This window comes from Gymnoscopelus braueri (assembly GCF_963280865.1).
Source record: "Gymnoscopelus braueri genome assembly, chromosome: 13".
Classification (NCBI taxonomy): domain Eukaryota; kingdom Metazoa; phylum Chordata; class Actinopteri; order Myctophiformes; family Myctophidae; genus Gymnoscopelus; species Gymnoscopelus braueri.
The window spans coordinates 33126228-33147867 of NC_137615.1; the positions used below are offsets into that span (position 1 = coordinate 33126228).

Consider the following 21640-nt stretch of genomic DNA (forward strand, 5'->3'; position numbering starts at 1 on the left):
GTTAGTGTGAACTCTCTTATAAACCAGAGTGGTTTCAGAACTAAATGGTCCAACATATGCATGACCCAATCCAACAGAGAAGGCCACCTTTGGTTGGTCTGTGAACCGAGGAGCATTATCACATTATTTATATTGTTATAAAAGCATATATTATACTATTCATTATCTAAGTATTTATATGATTATAAAATTGTTGTCGGGCAGAAACCTCATATCTCCATATTCTTTTGTAAATTAACGCCTTACTTCATCATACAAGAGTGTTGCAAAGATTGTGAAAAAAGCAGATCTACACACAACGCGTCGTATTGTGACACGTTGTGATATTGTAGATCTGTTATTTTAACTATTTTAAATGGTTTTTGAAATTATTTTAAAAAAGGAATGGTTTTGGACATACAAGGTTTCCACCTGACAGTGACGATATATAAATGCAAGAACCGTCCATATGACCATATATAGCAGTGGTTCTCAAACTTCTATGTGTCAAGGACCCCCAAATTGATATGTATTTGATCGCGGACCCCCATCTGAAAAGGTTTTGTGCCAGGGACCCCAAAAGAGAAGATTCGATTGATATTTTTCCAAAATGTAAAAAAAAAGAAATAGCAGATGTACAAGCTCGCAGCGCGGCACAACGTGACGCGTTGTGAGCTTGTAGATCTGCTATTTTTGAATAGCCAATGTATAAATGGATAAAGGACCCACTGGAACCCCCTCAGGGACCCCTGGGGGTCCACGGACCCCACTTTGAGAACCACTGATATATAGGTATAGGCCCCTTGGTCCAGAACCACCGAACCAACTGATATGACCATAATGGGCGTGCCCATATATGGGCATATACTGATGACATCAGAGCGATCTCCATATATGGGTATTAAAGACACACCTTTGGAGTTACATCAACCAAAGTGGTCTTGCCAAGCTTTAACACTGTTACTGAACAAACACTCTATAGTAATGATTACTATCACAATATAGAGCTTTTTAACACTGTTACTGAACAAACACTCTATAGCAATGATTACTATCACAATATAGAGCTATTTAGGTCCTAACACTGTTAATTAAAAAACACTACAATTATCAGAATATAGAGCTTTAACCTTTTTTTAAAATAACTTTTAGTTTAAACCAAAAAGTGATATTATTTAATAATATCACATACCCTAACTATAGATACTGATTAAAATGAACTTAAAATAGTACTTTCAAATGTGTATCTGAGGAATATCATTCTTGACAGCATCAGTTCAGACTTTTTAGACTGTTGGTGTTTTGTAGAATATTCTCAATACCTGCTTTGTGTTTCTGCAGTTCCTCCACTAGCTTCTCACTCTCACTCAGTCTGGTCTGGAGCTCTTCTATCTTGGTTTCACTCGTAGACAGTCTGGAAGCCATATCTGAAAAAATATATATAATCACAGAGAAAACTGACAAGTGAAATTCAGAGGTGGACAAAAGAACTCACACATTTTACTTAAGTAAAAGTAGTAATATCAGGCATCGCGACGCATTGTGAGCTTGTAGATCGGCTATTTTCAAATGGTCGAAATGTATATAGGGCTGAAGTGGTTAATGTATGTTTTGTAATAATAATCGAAATCTACAAAGTATCTAGCAACTAAAGTTTTCAGATAATTGTAGTCGAGTAAAAAGTACAATATTTGCCTCTGAGATTTAGTGGAGTAGAAGTAAAAGTACAGAAAATTAGAAATACTCCAGTAAAGTAAAAAATACCTCAACATTGTACTTAAGTACAGTACTTGAGTAAATGTACTTAGTTACTTTACACCACTGGTGAAATGATGAAACATTTGAGACACATTCCACGTTGTATGTTTACGTGTTTATGTCACGTCTTGCCCAACAAGCATGTTGCCTTTTAAAGATATATTTCACTTTCAAACACACGTTTACAGTACTTAGGATTTTGTGTTTCACCCCAGACACTTTTTAAGTTGCTTGATTCAGTGTTTAGATATTTGATATTCATTTTATCAGACACTCCCACTACGTATACAAACATTGTATCTTCAAACTCCATTTTAATTAGACTCATTGAAAACACACGTCCCTGCTTCTGGTGACTGATTTTGTCCTTCTAATGAATGTTTGAAAAAATGTTTCATGTTTGAAAGGTAAACATCCTAACCTGCAGTTTGTCCCTCCAGGTTGCTCTTCAGCTGTTGGAACAGCGCCTTGACCTCATAGCGGAGGTCATCAGCCTCAGCCATTGTGAAGCCCAGACTCTGAAGACAACAAGCATGAAACCTTGTATTTATTGGATGTTCAGACCCTAACATTGATTGGTTCGTTCAGGGGGGAGTGACAGATATATTCTATTCCTGTTTCTCATTGGATGGAGGCGTGGAGAAGCATGTTTGGAGTCAACCGATTGGTTCCTTCACGGAACACATGCTTTTAGGGGAGGTGGAGTTAGCTGTGTTTTGCAGTGGTTCTCAAAGTGGGGTCTGGGGACCACCAGGGGTCCGTGAGGGGGTTCCCTGGGAGTCCTCAGCAAAACCTATTTTATATTTTCTTCATTGGAAAACAGCCGATCTACAAGCTGAACATTTTGAAAAATGGTGCGTAATTGTGATTTTTTTGGGGGGGGGGGGTTTTAACGACACCAATCTTCTCTCTAAAAGTTTCAATGCCACAATGTAGAATACTCACAAGTAAAAGTCCTGTATTCAAAATGTACTTGAAGTAGAAAGTACAAAAGTACTGGCGTCAACATGTGTCAAAATGTAGGCTACTTAAAGTACCAAAGGTAAAAGTACTCATTGCACAGAATGTCCCATTTCACAAGTTTTCAAAATGCTTAAAAAATAGCAGATCTACAAGCTCAGCGTTGCTATTTTCAAATAGCCAAAGTATATATAATAGGGCGCAAGTGGTTAATGTGTGTTCTGTAATAATAATCTAAATAATAAGATAAGATTTAAAGTAACAAGAAACTAAAGTTTTCAATTAATTGCAGTGGAGTAAAAGTGTGTGTGTGTGTGTGTGTGTGTGTGTGTGGGGGGGGGGGGTTAAAAGAGTAGGATTGTGTTGGACACATGATCTGTGCTGACCGTGTGTTTAAACATGATATAATATTGATTTAACTTAAATCTACGTGTATAATCTCAGCTGCTGACCTGGTGCTTTGTCTTGTGGCTCAAAGGTTCACTCAATATTTCATGTTAACAAAAAGAGACATTTGGTGTTTCCCCCAAACTTGAATTAATCACCGAAGCCCTAATTCATTTAAAAAATAAAGTAGAAGTAAAAGTATTGGAAATTGGAAATATTTGAGTAAAAGTACAAATACCTCAAAATTGAGTACATGTACTTAGTCACTTTCCACCACTGTGTGTGTGTGTGTGTGTGTGTGTGTGTGTGTGTGTGTGTGTGTGTGTGTGTGTGTGTGTGTGTGTGTGTGTGTGTGTGTGTGTGTGTGCGTGCGTGCGTGCGTGCGTGCGTGCGTGCGTGCGTGCGTGCGTGCGTGCGTGCGTGCGTGCGTGCGTGCGTGCGTGCGTGCGTGCGTGCGTGCGTGCGTGCGTGCGTGCGTGCGTGCGTGCGTGCGTGCGTGCGTGTGTGTGTGTGTGTGTTCGGGCTTTCACCAACTAGTCGACTAGTCGACTAGTATAACCACTAGTCGACTCTGTTGGTACTTACTATTATTATTATCCTCCTGACTTTATTTTTAATCAAAAGGGGGTCAAAAGTATGCCCAATAAAAGCCTATTATTGGGCAATGGGGATCCTTGGAGACGCTGCTGTGGTGCTGTGCTGCTGTGCCAGAAGCGCTTCCCTTAAAACGCCATAAAAATAAGGGCAGGAGGATAATAATAATAGCAATATAGTAGTAGGATGGCATTAAAACAATGCCCCCCCCCCTAAAAAAAAAAAAATGTAATCTAAATTTCGACTAGTCGACTAGTCGACTACTACTTGGTCAAATGAGTCGACTAGTAAAAATCATTAGTTGTGAATGCCCTAGTGTGTGTGTGTGTGTGTGTGTGTGTGTGTGTGTGTGTGTGTGTGTGTGTGTGTGTGTGTGTGTGTGTGTGTGTGTGTGTGTGTGTGTGTGTGTGTGTGTGTGTGTGTGTGTGTGTGTCTGTGTGTGTCTGTGTCTGTGTGTGTGTGTGTGTGTGTGTGTGGGGGGGGGGGGGGGGGGTTCAAAGTGTAGCACTGTGTTGGACACATCATCAGTGCTGATAGCGTGTAAACATGTTGATATGATATTGATCTAATTAAATAAATCTATATTCGTATTCATGAGCTGGTGACATGTCTCTGCTTTGTCCTGTGGGTCGGAGGTCAACACTATTACATCATTATTATATATTATATATATTATATTTAAACAATTACATAATTATTATACATTATGTATATATATATATATATATATATATATATATATATATATATATATATATATATATATATATATATATATATATATATATATTATATTTAAACCATTACATCATTATTGTCTCTCAGTATTCTCAGTATTTACATTATGCTCCTTAATAATATCTATTACTATGGCTGACAAAGTGCTCCTTTAAAGATATATTTCACTTTAAAACACTTCTGGTAGTCAGGGGATATTAAAAACATCTTGGAATAAATTCCTTACCAAAAAAAATCTTCACCAATGTGTTTGTAAAGGTGTCTAGTAACACATCTCACAAAGACTGAAATGCAGTCCCCCTAGGAGAATTTTTGACAGCTCCTTAAAGTTGGGGTACCCACCATAACCTTGGTTAAAAAAAATGCCAAAAAAAATCTAAATTTAATTCTGTTTTAAGTAGCAAGTGAGGTGTCAAACTAGGGTGTTTTTATGATTCTGAATCCATTGCAAGCATTTGTTTTGCACCAAAACCACTCCTTGGGCTAAAAACGGCCCAATCTCAATGGGCTTTTTACACAAAAAGTATACCTGGAAAAGGATGGCTATGGCCGTTTTTAGCCCAAGGAGTGGTTTTGGTGCAAAACAAATGCTTGCAATGGATTCAGAATCATAAAAACACCCTAGTTTGACCCCTCACATGCTACTTAAAACAGAATTAAATTTCGATTTTTTTTTTTTTCTTTTTCTTTTTAACCAAGGTTATGGTGGGTACCCCAACTTTGAGGAGCTGTCAAAAATTATCCTAGGGGGACTGCATTTCAGTCTTTGTGAGATGTGTTACTAGACACCTTTACAAACACATTGGCGAAGATTTTTTTTGGTAAGGAATTTATTCCAAGATTGGAAAATATTCTGCTAATATCCCCTGACTATGGGCTCATTTTAACGTCAACTCAGACGTTTGTGTTTGAACCCCAGACAGTTTTTAAGTTGTTTGATTCGATATTTAGATATTTGACATTCATTTTATCAGACACTCTCACTTCCACTGAGCCATTGTAACTTCAAACTCCATTTTGATCATGTTAGATTCATTCAAAACACATGCCACTATCAAACTTGTTTGAAAGTTAAATGTATCTTTAAACTATTGAATGTTAACAGACACATGGAAAGTCTGATAACTATGCGTGATATTAATAAACTTTATCATAAGACTCCCAATGATTCCATATTTTCTTTCCATATTTATTTTTTCAAAAACAAATTCAAGATCCATCAAAATGTTTAAAAAATAGCCAATCTATAGCCAATCTTTCAGAACAAACCACTCCACTGACACATGCCTTCTCTATTTGAACGACTCTATCAAACAAGATGTTGACAAGGGCAAATATTGCGGCATGGTCATGCTGGACCTCCAGAAGGCCTTTGACACCGTCAATCACCCAATTATGATCAATAAGCTCAAAGCAATAGGTTTTGATGATACGTCAGTGAACTGGATGAGATCCTACCTGGAAGGCAGGGAGCAAGTGGTGGAAGTAAACGGCACCCAGTCCCCCCCCCCTCCCTGTGACTTGTGGTGTCCCACAAGGAAGTATACTAGGACCTTTACTGTTCCTGATATATGTGAATGACATGTCATCGGCCTGCGACTGCAAGCTGTTCCTGTTCGCAGATGACTCGGCCCTGCTAGTCTCGGACAGGGACAGGCTGCAGGTTGAGAAAACTCTCAGCTCCGAACTCAACAAGATCTGCATCTGGCTCTCTGACAACAAACTTTCATTACACCTGGGTAAAACTGAATCCATCCTCTTTGGGTCCAGTCCTAACCTTAGCAAGGCAGAGAGTTTCACGATCAAAGTGGGTGATGATGTCATCAAAAGAAAGGATGAAATTACCTACCTGGGCTCCATCTTGGAGGCAAACCTCTCTGGTAACAAAAACGCCGAAAAAGTGATCAAAAATGTCAACCAAACAACACGCTATTTGTGGAGGATTGATCGTCTAGTCAGTAAGAAGAATACTCTGAAGATTCTTGCAGGGGCCCTCATTCAAGGTCATTATGATTATGCATGCACTTCATGGTATCACAACACCTCCAAGGCCTTAAAAACAAGGCTCCAAACATCCCAAAACAAACTTGTAAGGCTACTTCTTGGCCTCAATCACAGAACCCATCTAACCCCTGCTCATTTTGCTAGGATTGGATGGCTTAGGGTTGAGGACAGAGTACAGCAACTTGCTATGGGCCTGGTCTTCAAGATACACCACAACATTGGGATCCCCCTGTATTTGTCAAAATACTTCCAAAATGTTAATGCAGTCCATGATCATAACACCAGAGGCAGCTCCACAAATCATGTTCAACCCAGATTTGGCTCAACTAAGGGTATGAACTCGTTCTCATGCTATTCATCAAAAATGTGGAATGCCCCACCAAAAGGAGTAAAGGAGTGTAAAACCCTACTCACTTTCAAAACTGCCCTAAAGATACACCTTCAGGAGGCTGCAATTCGAAAATGGCCCCTGTCTAAGTCTTAACCTACCCCCCCTACCCCCCCCCCCTCCTTAATTTTCCTCTTTTGTATATATATATATATATCTTTTTTTTTTTTCTCTCGTCATACCAGTAACCTGAAAGCTGATTGTATGACATTCTGTATTGTAGTGTGTATATCTGTCTGCCTCTTATATGACATCATGATTTGTGTGCATGGGGTTCTCATCTTAAACAAGCTTAGTGCTTAATGAGAGTTTCCAGTTTAGTAGACCTTGTATTGTGAATTTGTACTTCCATGTACATAATACTGTCATGTACTATTCTCATGTCTTTCTAAATAAACTACATCAATCAATCAAAAAATCACACACACACACACACACACACACACACACACACACACACACACACACACACACACACACACACACACACACACACACACACACACACATAATCTTAGAGATGTGACTTATATTCATTAGAATGCCTTTTGAGGACAGCATTTAATTTCAATAATCTCAGTTATAATATTTTGTGAATGAGCACATATTTATTCCCAAAAGTCTACAATCAGTGCAAATGAAAACTCTCACAAATATTGTATTTAGGCTATTGATATAAATGACAGTAGTTAATTGTTTTCATAAATTGTTCTCCTGAGGTCGTCATCTCCCACCTCAGATTTCCACATTCTCCTCATGCTGTACAAGGCTTTACAGGAAACTGCTCTCTAGATCCCTCTAAATCTACATTGATTTAGTCGACTTAAGTTTGGCAGGCCTTGATTAATGGCATAATGGCTGATTGATACTTAGCTCTGTGCCGAAAATAGCCGATCTACAAGCAGACGCGTTGTGACTTGTGAGCTTGTAGATCGCGGCTATTTTCAGAAGCATTAAATGACTTGTCTTAGTTCTACTGGATCTCTTGTCCACTAGTCCTCCCTAACATTTTAGTCTAGTCTAGCTCAGCTCTGGACCTGTTTTATTATTCGCTTTATTCTGTCACTTCTGCCACTTTTCGCAGTTCTGGCTGAACCGTGCTGTCGCTTTTTACGAAACTTGGCCATATGGTAGATGGTCATGAAAAACTATCAAGAAATAATTCTCACACTCTTTCGTCCAAAGGTGGCGCTATAGCACTCAATTGAAGGTACAACTCATGCCCTGTTTGACCTACAGCCATGAAACTTGGATACACATATGCGTCTCTTCATGCTGAACAACTTTCACCCTCTGACCGTTTGACCTCTGACCTTTAGATCTCCCACCATTTTGAATTATACGAAAAACAGTCATTGGCTCTTAACTTCTGCATTTTTTCACTTAGAAATTCCGCTCCCATCGTTATGTCGGCAGAGGTCCAAAGTTCATGTGTAAAGAGTTTTGTGCAGATTACTCAAAAATCCCAGGAGGATATAGATTTGAACTAGCCTGGTTCCAGACAAATCTGCCTTTGCAAAATTGCATGCACTTTAGCCCTCGGCAGATTAGGTCTGGCCCCCCTCCATAGAGAATTTATTTCTCTCCCGCAGAGGTTGTGCGGGACCAATCAGGGCCCAGTATCCAAATGTGGGCGGGCTTATCACCTTATTTGGAGCAATGACGTACAAGGAAGCACTGCTCTGATTCGTTCGTACAAGGAAGCACTGCTCTGATTGGTTTAGGTCTAACCAATAGAGTCCGTTTGGATCTTTTTGTAACCGCCCCTTGGAAAAAAATCTATCGTTGATAGGGACCAGACTAATATCCAAGCAGTGTGTCGTGTGATATTGTCTGGCCACGCGAGGCTAGATTTTAACTATTGCAGTTTTATGAAAATTATTCATCTGCCCCTAACACACACATGCAGACTCACATTTCTTTGAAACTTTGCAGAAAGGTTGAGGGTCATTCCAAATATCACTGAAACCAATCTTACTCCAATTGGCCAAAGGGGGGCGCTATAGCAATTTTTTGAAAATGCAAACTTTAAATAGGCATAAGTCATGCCTCGTTTGGCCGAAAGTCGTGAAACTTGCTTACACTTGTGCCTTGACTCATGAGGAACACATGTATCACTTTGACCAGTAAGCTCCGCCCTTAGATTTTCCGCAATTTTGAGCAGTTTGAAAAACACTTGTTTTTGGCAGTTCTGGCTTAACCGTGCATACGCTTTTTACGAAACTCGGCCATATGGTAGATGGTCTTGAAAAACTATCAAGAAATAATTCTTACACTCATTCGTCAAAGGGTGGCGCTATAGCACTCAATTGAAAGTGCCAACTTTGAACAGGTACAACTCATGCCCTGTTTGACCTACAGCCATGAAACTTCGATACACACATGCGTCTCTTCATGCCCGACAGTTTCCGTGGTCTGACCTTTGACCTTTAGATCGCCCACCATTTTGAATTATATGAAAAACAGTCATTGGCTCCTAACTACTGCATTTTTTCACTTATGGAAAATCTGCCGCTTTTGTTTTGTCGGCAAAGGTCCTAAGTTCATGTGTAAAATGTTTCGTGCAGATTACTCAAAAATCCCAGGAGGTTTTAACTATTGCAGTTTTATGAAAATTATTCATCTGCTCCTAACACATACATGCAAGACTCACATTTCTTTGAAACTTTGCAGTAATGTAGAGGGTCATTCCAAATATCACTGAAAACAATCTCACTCCAATTGGCCAAAGGGGGGCGCTATAGAATTTTTTTTTAAATGCAAACTTTAAACAGGCAAAAGTCATGCCTCGTTTGGCCGAAAGTCGTGAAACTTGCTTACACTTGTGCCTTGACTCATGAGGAACACATCTATCGCTTTGACCAGTAAGCTCCGCCCTGAGATTGTCCGTAATTTTGAGCAGTTTGAAAAACACTTAAACCCAGGATTTTTCAGCTATTTGCGTGAAATGGTATCATCTGTGTGACCTCCGTTTTCACTGGATCAGATCTGTTGGTCCAATGGCTTCCCGCTTAAATGAATGCCTCACAACCTCAAGGTTGCCGATTCAAGCCTCACTTGGTGCAAATTTCATTTAAAGTGCATTGCAAACAACAAGACTGTATCAATGAATACATGTGCAATTGTTAAAGATAACATGAAATGCTTATTTGAGAGTGTGTTTTTTCAATGTATAACATTATTCATTTTGAAAATAGCCGATCTACAAACTTTTCATGTTTTGTGAGCTTGTAGATCGGCTACTTTCACTAGTTTTGGTTGTGAGGAGATGTACAATTTCTTCATTGGTAAATGGTTTGTGAACGAGTGATCTTAGTGTTAGTGAAACAGGGGCTTGGTTCATGACAGAAGGCAAGAGTTTATGATCTTCAACAGACAACACCAGCCTGGACAAAGCTATAGCACTATAGGTAGTGTTGCAGCCTATTAGTCCGGTTGAGAGTTCGAATCCTGTTAATGGCAATAGGTTGAGATGTCCAATCAAACCATTCTGTTTCCATCTCTCTCTCTCTTCAATCTATTCCGTTTCCATGTGTCTCTCTCTCTCTCTCTCTAATCTATTCTGTCTCTCTCTCTCTCTCTCTCTCTCTCTCCAGTTTCCATGTCTGTCTCTCTCTCTCTCTCTCTCCAGTTTCCATGTCTCTCTCTCTCTCTCTCTCTCTGCCTCTCTCTCACTTCCTCTCTTTCTCTCTCTCTCTCTCTCTCTCTCTCTGCCTCTCTCTCTCTCATCATCATGTAGATCGGCTACTTTCACTGGTTTCTGTTCCGAGGAGACATACAATTTCTCTATCGGTAGATGGTTAGGGAACCAGTGATCTAGAGTAGTTAGCGAAACAAAGGCCTGGTCCGTCAGGGACGGAAAGACTTATATCTATCAACAGACACTATCAGGACTATCATATCTCTAGCTCAATGAAAAGAAAGGCAGCCTATGAGTCCGGAGATCACCGGTTCGATCCCTGTCCCCGACGATGTGTTGAGGCGATCATGATGATCTGTCTCTCTCTCTCTCTCTCCAGTTTCCATGTCTCTCTCTCTCTCTCTTCAATCTATTCAGTTTCCATCTCTATCTCTCTCTCTCTCTCTCCAGTTTCCATGTCTGTCTCTCTTTCTCTCTCTCTAGTTTCCATGTCTCTCTCTCTCTCTCATCTCCAGTTTCCTTCTCTCTCTCTCTCTCTCTCTCTCTCTCTCTCTCTCTCATCTCCAGTTTCCTTCTCTCTCTCTCTCTCTCTCTCTCTCTCTCTCTCTCTCTCTCTCTCTCTCTCTCTCTCTCTCTCTCTCTCTTCAATCTATTCAGTCTCCATGTCTCTCTCTCTCTCTCTCTCTCTCTCTCTCTCTCTCTCTCTCTCTCTCTCTCTCTCTCTCTCTCTCTCTCTTTCACTGTGTTATCGCTGCCTGCAGCTATATTTATTATTGCCATTCTTTAGATAACTGCAACACACCAACAACATGCAGTTTGCAGTGTAACGTTCTTCAGATAGCTAAGCAACCATTCTGAACTATTTTGTGATAGAAACCATTTTTTTACTTTGATTGGAAGCCTACATTCACAACATGATGTGATAATGCGTCGCTAGTTTGTGCTTGAAAAGTTATCCCTGCTTAATGATGTTGGATAAGAAAGGCATACAGTCTTTCTGTTGTGCTTGCTTAACACATCACCTCCTTCCTTCACATGGTAAACTGTCCTCTCTGCAAGTAAGCCGCCCCGTTTTCACCCTCTCTCATGTGTTTTTAATGTATTCCTCATCGTGTCATGTGCTGAACATAGAGGATCTACAAGCACATAACACGTCGAGTCAGCGACGCGTTATGGGCTTGTAGATCAGCTGTAATATGAATTACACATCTCCTACAAAATGTGTAATTTTGTAGGAGATGATGGATTGGTTAAGTGTGTGTCCATGATTAGAATATAAACTTAATGTGAAGCCTCCTCCCCACTTCCGTTTCGTCTTTACAGTCGTGCAAATTTATCTTAATATAAATACAAATCATCTAAATGTATTTAGCTTGCTGCTTAGCAGAAATGGAAATTAAAAAGTAAAATGTAAAGATATTTTAAAATATATTTTCGTGAACGGAAGTGCCAGTTTCCTCTCTCGGATTTCGGGAGTTGTAGTTCCAGACTCTATATAACATTCAGAGATTGTGGAATAGTTGTCTGGCTACGCGAGACTAACCCAGATCTAACCTCGCGTCACCAGTCTTTCCACCTCGGAGGAAAGCCTGGTATGGGTGCATCCACACCTGTACGTCAAGTTGTCGTACGGAAGTCGGAAGTCCCATCCACTCCCATGTTATAGGAAAAACCGGACCAGAACTTCAGTTTTTTAACTTAACATGGGAGTGGATGGGACTTCCGACTTCCGTACGACAACTTGACGTACTGGGTGCATCCACACATGTACGTCAAGTTGTTGTACGGAAGCATTAGGACTAGCTCCTTGTATCTTGAAGTGTGTCACTTGTCATTTAATTCTATTTAAACTTTGAATGGAGGCTCCTGAGCAAAGTCACAAACCCCCTGACCCCTCTGTGTGTGTCGTCATAGATAAACACCCAGGGCATGTACTCACACATTGTGCCAAATAATTTAATTATTAACTTTATTTTCCCAGAACAGTCAAACAATGCCCAGAGGGACTGCGGTCAACAGGTCTAAACAGGTGAGTCAGTTGAGGTGACGATCCACTGCGTTCAAATAAACTGAATATCAGGAGGCTTATTTGGAGGAGGGGAAAAACAACAAAACATTTTATATCTTAATAATTATAGATTTTTGTTTTGTTAAGATTTGGCCGCCAAGTAGCCAAAGTACCGGCATACTTTTACAGTAATTTTCTGTTGTGAAATACTGTGATGACCCCTTAACTATGCTTGGGGTCATCTCTTTGTTCTGGTTGTATTTGGTCCTTTCTGTCCTGTGTAGGAGGAGAGGGCCAGCCTGCCAGGGGTGTGTCTATGGGACGAGACACACCTGACTCCACTCGTCCCTGGAGTATTTAATCAGGCTGGCCATGGCCGTTTTTCCTCTCCCCTACCAGGCAACAGTTTTGTTTGGTTGTGCTTGCGCTTACACTACTCTACACTTTCACACATCCATGCATGCGCTACACTACTGATACCACTGACTACTCACACGAAGTTGTATATTTTTGTAAAGTCTGTTGTTTTTTTAAAGTTGTACAATGCAGATTCACAAATAACGATTTTTAGCAACCTCTGCTGGTCACTACCGTCACTGCATACAATTTCCGTAGTCCTCGATTACCCAGAATTCCATTTGTTTTCACCGGAAGCCGGAAGCGTTTCAAAAAGCGTTCTTTGAATTGTTTTATACTATCTGCGGATCGTTTCTCTTAGCCAGTGGAGCATTAGTTACCATGAGCTGTGCTTTCTTTTTCTGTTCTTTTTCGATCTTCCAATCCTACATTCTCTTAAAATCAGCGTGAGGTTCCTTTTTGTTATTAGCGCGGTAGTTCCTGGCCAAACAGGAAACCGTTGCGGTAGTTCCTGGCCAAACAGGAAACCAGTGCATTTCCGCCTCCGTTTTCCGGCCAGATGACGTCATTTTCCCGGGAAAGTCCCCCCCGTCACCGTTCAATAGAAAATATATAAATAAAAGGCTTCCGGGGGTGAAATTCATGGAGTGGGTGTTGTGAAACTTTTGCCACTCACAAAAGATATACAATTTAACTTTAGTTTTGTTGAAAACGTTACCTAGTATTACTTTAACTTTAAATTAAATCCTGTGTGTTGTCTCCCACTTTTGTCATGATTTGAGTCAGTTCATGACAAGATTATAAGATTTGGCAGCCAAGTAGCCAAAGTACCAGCACTTTTACAGTAATTTTCTGTTGTGAAATAAATGTAATTGTTTGTCTGACTGACGTTTCTTGTGGCGGTGGATTTGTGTTTGGATTGGCACACACACACACAAATATATCACTAAAACCAGCTGGTCCAGCTTAGGCTGGTCTAAGCTGTTTCTTTCAGCAGGGGTGTCAACTTGTTCCTCCCTTAAGTATGAAGGGCGGTTCATGTATTATCAGCACTATGGTAATATGCTTTGGGACATTATATAAGTGAGCACAAACAGTGTTTGCTGATACAGCTGAGAGAACTAAAAGTTAAAAAAAAAGAAAACAATGTCTCTGTCTGACAATTTCATCTTCCTCCAGTCCACTAGTTCCACAACCTTGCTGGGGACTGTTGTGGTTCTTCTGGTTATCTACTTCTTTTCCTACAGCTCCAGTAACCACAAACAGGTGATGGAACCTCCTGGACCAAGGCCATTGCCTCTGCTGGGTAACCTGCTGCAGCTAGATCTTCACAGACCCCATAACACCCTTTGTGAGGTGAGTTTAACCTCTGAAACCATCCAGTCTTAGTGAAACAGACCTCACCTGTACTTGGACCTCTTTTTACGTCTACTACACAACCTACACCATCTTTGACAAAAATAGCTACTCCCAGGATAGGCATGCTGGGGTTCAAGTGGTTAAACGTGGGCTGTGCCTGGGTTCTTTGAATTGTATTTAAAATACTTTGAGGAAGTGATATACAGTATACTCACTCAGTGGTGGACAAAGTAAGGCAAGGCTAGGCAGTTTTATTTGTATAGCACAACAAGGCAATTCAATGTGCTTTACATAGAACATCAAGATACAATGACATTAGGATGCATAAAACAAAATAAGTAAAAAATAACATACAATTACAGTGCAGAAGAGTAAAAGAAGAAGAAAAGTAACTCAATCAAGGGCAGCAGCAAACACAAAGGTCTTTAGTTGTGTTTTAAAATAAATAAGAGTGGCAGCAGACCACTCTACTGAACCCCAGTACTTGAGTTACTCCTGGTCAAATATCACTCAACTATAAGTGAAAGTTGCTTTAAGATTAAAGCTGCAATGTGTATTTTATGACCTCTGCTGACAGAAAGAGGTAATTGCAACTTTAATACCCAGGACTCGAACCAAGGTCTCCTGCATGGGAGACCAAACATCCACCGCTCACACAAGAGGGAATCCCTGCTTATTGTGCTTAAACTTCTTGCAGGGGTTACTTGTCACCTTGTCCTGACATCAGTGGGAGAGTAGACCAGCTCCAACCACCACATTGTTATATTGTATAATAACATACTATTCTACCATACTGATTGATTAAAATAACATTTTAACAACAAAAACTAAAATAAACTAAATACAAATAAAAACATGGGGCGACTCGAAAGCCGAATGGTAAGAGCTGAATGTCTACTCTCTCCACATTCCCTGTCTCTCTCCATTGTCACTGTCAATAAAGGGTAAATAAATGCCCCAACATATCATTAAAAAAGGAATGAATGTGTAATTTTATTTCGTGCCTACATTTTGTGATTATTAAATACTATTTCAAATTATAAAGCAATAAGCAAAATACTGTACCTTGGTCTAATAATAATGAACATCTGTAGACTCTATATACCTTAAAGGTATGAGTAAGTAAATTATATTTTTTGGTTAAAAAAGGGAGTTTCCTTACCAGGTTAAAGCTCAATAGTCAGATAGTTGCTATATAGTGTTTGTTCAATTACAGGGGTTTCTCTGTCTCTCCAGCTCCTTAGAAAACTGAAAATATACAAGTGGGCCAATTTCAGGAGGGAGTACCCATTCATCAGCTTACATTTTATAGTGTTTCAGTTCCTTTTGTCTGCTCACTTCTTTGTGTCATCACTTTCAATTTCACTTGTTTATCCCGTATCCTGTATGAGTTCTCTCTCCTGATTGGATAAAATTGGTATTCCGAACTGAAAAATGATTTGCTCTTTACCTAAGAGCAGGAGAGCAGGGAGACCCCTGATACTGAACAAAAACTATTTTAACAACAACAGCAACAGCAACAACAACAACAAACAACTATTACTGCACCTAATATACAGTAGCTATAGTTTAAATTCCACTTTTCCAATTTTCCATAATGATCTTTTTTTTTTTTAAATGTAATTTGAAACCTAAAAAATCTCTGTGTACTGCACAGTATTGCCTTTTCATTGTTGTTATGTGACCAATCACTTTTCTTTTATTTCTATGACGTTTGACAGTTTTCTTATTCTCTTTCAGCTTTCAAAGAAATATGGGTCCGTATTTACTGTGCATTTTGGCCTCAAGAAAGTGGTGGTCCTGTCAGGATATAAGACGGTGAAGGAGGCCCTGGTCAACCATGCAGAAGAGTTTGGGGACAGAGAGATCACTCCTATTATAAACGATGTTTACGGTGGACACGGTATAGATTTCACCTTTTGCATTTCGTTGCTGTCGGGCGGAAACCTCTTATCTCCATGTTTTAACTTTTTGAGTTTTTTCGTAATTGAATGCCCTACTTGATCATCCTACAGTGTCAAACAAAAAGTATCAAAAGTAGGAGATCCACAAGCTCAAAACGCGGCATGAAGCAACTCGTTTTCGGCTTGTAGATCTGCTACTTTTGATACTTTTGAATTTGAATCCTGAAAACTAACAGTTTTGGACATATGAGGTTTCCACACGACAGAGACGATTCACAAGCTCACAATAATTGACAACATATAGATTAGAGAGAAAATGGAGGAAAGCACAAAGAAATTGGAGTTGTTGCAAAACAAGTTCTGTTTGTCATCATTATAGATATAGAGTCTTATTGGTTCATATCCTACAGTATGTGTTTAACCATAATCTCTGCCTGACTATATGTGGCCCTTTGTTGCATGATTTGATGTTTAACAGGTATCATCTTTTCAAATGGAGAGTCGTGGAGAGAGATGAGGCGTTTTGGCCTGACTAACCTGAGAGACTTTGGGATGGGGAAGAAAGCAGCAGAGGAGAAAATCATAGAGGAGAGTCAGCAGCTAATCAAATTGTTTGAAAAATATGAAGGTGCAGTACACATTTTACACAGTATGCGTTATTGAAACACATTTACAGTATTTCCCATTCAATTAATCCAAAACCATAATGCAGTATGCAGTACCAATTATGGATTGATTTTCAATTACATATATCATTTGTGAACTACATGATCCAGGTTTCTAGAAGTGCTCAAGAGGGTACATATGATTTAATTTATTTGACTGAAAGTTGTATTTTTATCGCCGTGATAATGCAAAAAGTTGCTCATCTTACCCCATTCTTTACTACTGTGGGCCCTGTTGCTTCCAACACCCACCTTTGGCCTGAGAAAGGTGTAGACCACAAACATTGCCAATAGTTTTCTTTGGAGTGCCTGGCCAAGCCAGAAGCACCACTGCTGGGAAACAAAGCCAGGCCAAAGTGGTGGGGAGTGTTTTTTTGTTTTGTTGATTGTTTCTGCTACTTCTAAGCCACCAACAAAATATAACTGCAATATTATGCTCTCTTTTTTGTTTGTCACTTTTGACAGGTAAAGCATTTGATACAACACATCCATTGCATTATGCTGCATCCAATATTATCTCATCAATTGTGTATGGAAACAGATTTGAATACACTGACCCACAATTCAAAGACATGGTGAATAGGACCAATGAGAACATACGCATGGCCGGTTCTGCGTCAATACAGGTAAGTATAATATTGTCTCCGCCAGGCCGAAAGGCATGGCGAGAGAATATGTTTTGCACCCTGTCGTCCGTCCATCCGTCCTTGTGCGTGTGTGTGTGTTTCATATTCCATCCTGATTGGCTAAGAATGGCTTCCAAAGTTTGCAGGAGTGCTCAGTTTTGAACAAAATGGCTCAAATCATGAACACAGCGTGCAATTTCCGTGAAATTTTGCACATACATTCCCAGTAGGCCGAGGAAGAAATGCCACTTGATAATGTTCAAATCAGCCTCATGGTGGCGCTATAACAGGCCGATTCGTGTTTTTACCCATAACTGCACCTATCTGTGTAAAACTTTGTATGTGCACTCCCTAGAGGCCAAGGAAAAACCTTTGCTTGCATTTTTCACATCTGCCTTTTATAGCGCCACCAGGAGGCCAACCTATGTAAAACACATTTTTGGATATTACTCCTTCAGATTTTATCCAAATTTCAGGCAAATCAGTACACATGATCTCTATAGTCATGTGACATTCGCATTACGTTGAGGAACAAATGCCAGCCTTTCAACATTGCCCGATTGTAGCGCCACCAGGAGGCCAATTTTTGCAAAGAATATATATATATTACAGTACTTCTACAAATGTTGCCCAAACATCACGGAAATTGGTACATATTATCTCTTTAGTCAAGTGATCAAGATGGATCCGTCCGATCCATCTGATTTCTCACATTCCAGCCTTTGCAGACATAAATTATTACATTATAAAACTTACATTAACCACTTTAACCCTATTTCTTACACTATTTGAAACTAGACGATCTACAAGCTCACAACGCATCACATTGTTGTGAGCTTGTAGATCTGCTATTTTCAAACATTTTAGTATTTTTACTTTTGGTACTTTAAGTACATTTTGATACCAATACTTTTGTACTTTTACTCAAGTAAATTTAGAATTCCAGACTTTTAAAAGTCCGGAATGTTGTAACAAAGACAGCCGCCCTTAGGCAACTGTCAGTTGCTGTGGAACAATGTCAGGGGTGCTCAATCTATTGCCACTTTAAGTCATCTTTCATGAATAAACATCAAGTTGACATTGCCTTGACAATCAATTTACCTTTACTTTATCTGACAGCTGTACAACACGTTTCCTTGGCTGTTAAAGTGGATAAGGACCCGTAAGCTGTTCATGGTTAAAAGTCAAAAGCAAATAAGCGCCATAAAAGACTTGGTAAAACAACTAAAAAAGACTCTGAACCCTCAGATGTGCAGGGGGGTTGTGGATTCTTTTCTGATGCGTAAGCAGAAAGATGAGGTATGGAAATGTCAATATTGAATTGTTTCTGTTGGGTGGGATATTAACTGTCCAAAATAGTTAATATTCAGGAAGAAATGGGAAAACAATAACCTGTAGTCCAATGGATTCAATGTAGTTATTATTTAGTCACAAGCACCTGTTAATACTTTTTATTGGTTACATATTTATACAACCACAGACCTAACCACTTTAAGTTAAAATAAATCAAAATTATGCAATAAATATTCTGTACAAGGTTTCTGCCCGACAGTTTTGCTCATTATCATTCTTCCAAAGAAGAAACGGCTACAGTAGCTACACATATTTGTTCTACAATGTGTGTGTGTCGTGTCTGTTTCCTTGTAGGACTCTGGTAAGATGGGCTCTTACTATCATGACGAGAACCTGATATTTTCAGTGGGCAACATGTTTGCTGCAGGGACTGATACCACTGGAACTACATTGGAATGGGGCTTGTTGTTCATGGCCAAATATCCACAAATACAGGGTAAGCACTGAAGTAAAAAGTGCACAAACGCACGCACACACACACACACACACACACACACACACACACACACGCACACACGCACGCACACAGGAACTGGTGACATAACGCAAAAAGATAATCAAAGACAAAGGTCATCATTAACATTACACAATGTTATTGTTCATAATGCCTATACAGTGCCTATACAGTATACAGTGATGTGTTGGTTATTTTCTAATTGCTCGTGCTGGATTAATTAAAATTTTCAACTCACAAATGCATGTCCTTTTTTACCCCTTTTAGTAATTATGCCAATTAATCCTCCCTACACCCTTCTCTAGTTTGCCACTGCTGTTTTATTGTTCATTTAGTCACTCCCCCAGCAGTGACTCTTCTTCCTGGGGGTTCCTGTTTAGTTGTACCATAGTGACTCATCATCAGTCCCCACCCCATTCCTCGTGTTGCAGACAGGGTTTGCAAAAAAAAAAAAAAACATTCAAAGGTGGAAAATATATTATTAAAAGTCCAACATTTTTAGGTTAAATGTGAAAGCTAGGGGGTGGCAATTGCCATGCTCTGGAACCCAAAATGATGCCCATGTGGGAGAAAGTCAGTCATTGACTTATTTTGTTTTCCCAGATCAAGTTCAAGAAGAGTTGAGCAGGGTGATTGGAAGTCGTCAGGTGCTTGTAGAGGACCGGAAGAACCTGCCCTACACTGATGCAGTCGTTCATGAGACCCAGAGACTTGCAAACATTGTCCCGTCGTCCATTCCTCATGCCACCAACCGAGATGTCACATTTCAGGGCTATTTCATCAAGAAGGTTGGAAATAATTAGATGATACAGTTAATGTTTTCAGTCAAATTCATGAAATCCTTGATCAACTCTTCTGTTTTTCATAACAGGGAACAACTGTGTTTCCCCTTCTGATGTCTGTTCTAAATGATGAGAATGAATGGAAGAATCCATACACATTCAACCCAGCACACTTCTTAGATGAGCATGGCAAATTTGTGAAGAAAGACGCATTTATGCCCTTCTCTGCTGGTATGGAGCTGACATTGCAATTAGTAGATGTCATGACTCATGTGTATGCTGTAGTCTGAATCCATATGAATCAGTTATTGCATCTACTGAAACTGTGGCTCTGTGCTGTCTCTCCCAGGTCGTAGGGCGTGTCCGGGAGAGAGTCTGGCCAGGATGGAGCTCTTCCTCTTCTTCACCTCTCTCCTCCAGCACTTTCGTTTCACTCCTCCACCTGGGGTAACAGAGGATGAATTGGATCTGACATCAGCTGTGGGGTTCACCCTTAACCCTTCGCCTCATCAGCTGTGTGCTGTCACTCGCCTCTAAATAGCAGGATAGTTCCTGCAGGCTGTTTTCCATAAATTCCACTTTTGCATTGCTCATTTTAACAAGAATGTAATTTAAGCAGTGGTGGACAAAGTACTGAACCTCAGCACTTGAGTCAAAGTGTAGATATTCCTGGTCAAATATTACTCAACTGGAAGTTAAAGTTGCTTAGTCTGGTGTACTTGCTTAAAAAAAGAATACTTTAGTATTCAGAAGTAGGCTACATGCTTTTTAAATTACTTAAGTATTCAATAGTAGCAATTACAAAGCACAAAATCTGACCATGATGCAAATGACAGAATCAAAGATTTTCCAGAAATATTCAGAAATAAAATAATGGGGAAAACAGACAATCTGCAAGTTCACTATGGTCACATCACGATGTGAAAAAAACAAATACGCCTACTCAAGTAAAGTACAGATAGTCAAAGAATGTACTTTACTGTAGAAAGCACAGTTCTCAAGTAAATACGTAAGTGCCATCCCACTGATTACGTAAGATGATAATGGAGAGTGTGCTGTAGGTAAAGGGACTTTACCATCACTCACCTATTACTGTTTCACCTTTTAGTGTAATTTACTCTGCTGTGGCAGATTGGTTATACTGCAGTTCACAGGTATAGCTATAGGAAATAATACAATGTTAATAGAACATGAACAACTACTTTCATTTTGAATGCCCTTATATTTTCTGAGACACATTCTGATGTGGTCTCCATTCATTTTGAAGTGAAATTGGTCTTTCTAGGAAATCATCCCTCCCCATAGAGATAGATAGGTAGCAGCAAAGCACCAGCAGAAACTGAATACCACAGATTGGGTAGAAATGTATTGATAACCACCATGCCAATCTATTGGTATAGGGTATAGGCCTATGGTAGTTAGTGCATAGCCTACATGTATCTAAGTTCATCTTCAAAAACCCAAATACATATTTGCAAATAATGTTCTAATATCTAAAGTGGAATAATAATATTTGTACCTTTTCTCTTTGTTCTATTGCCTTGTGAAGTGGGAAATAGTCTGCATAAAGGAAGCATACATGTCAAATATTGAAGGAATTATGTTCCATTACATATGTGAGGATCCCATTTGAAACAAGCCATTGCGGCTTTCCTGGGCTATATTGTAAACTGTAGGCCTACTT

The 21640-nt window shown here is 39.6% G+C and overlaps 1 protein-coding gene across 1 annotated transcript; it reads left to right on the forward strand.

Annotated features, from left to right (window-relative positions):
- Positions 1-12441: 12441 nt before the first annotated feature.
- LOC308099521 (cytochrome P450 2K4-like) lies at positions 12442-20575 on the forward strand (the record flags this gene model as incomplete). Its single annotated transcript, XM_080448264.1, has 11 exons — positions 12442-12477; positions 12741-12809; positions 13993-14169; positions 15913-16075; positions 16555-16704; positions 17207-17523; positions 18517-18666; positions 19015-19156; positions 19778-19962; positions 20046-20187; positions 20306-20575. The coding sequence occupies 11 exons, from the start codon at positions 12442-12444 to the stop codon at positions 20491-20493; spliced, it is 1719 nt and encodes a 572-aa protein (XP_080304390.1). The 3' UTR covers positions 20494-20575.
- Positions 20576-21640: the final 1065 nt, after the last annotated feature.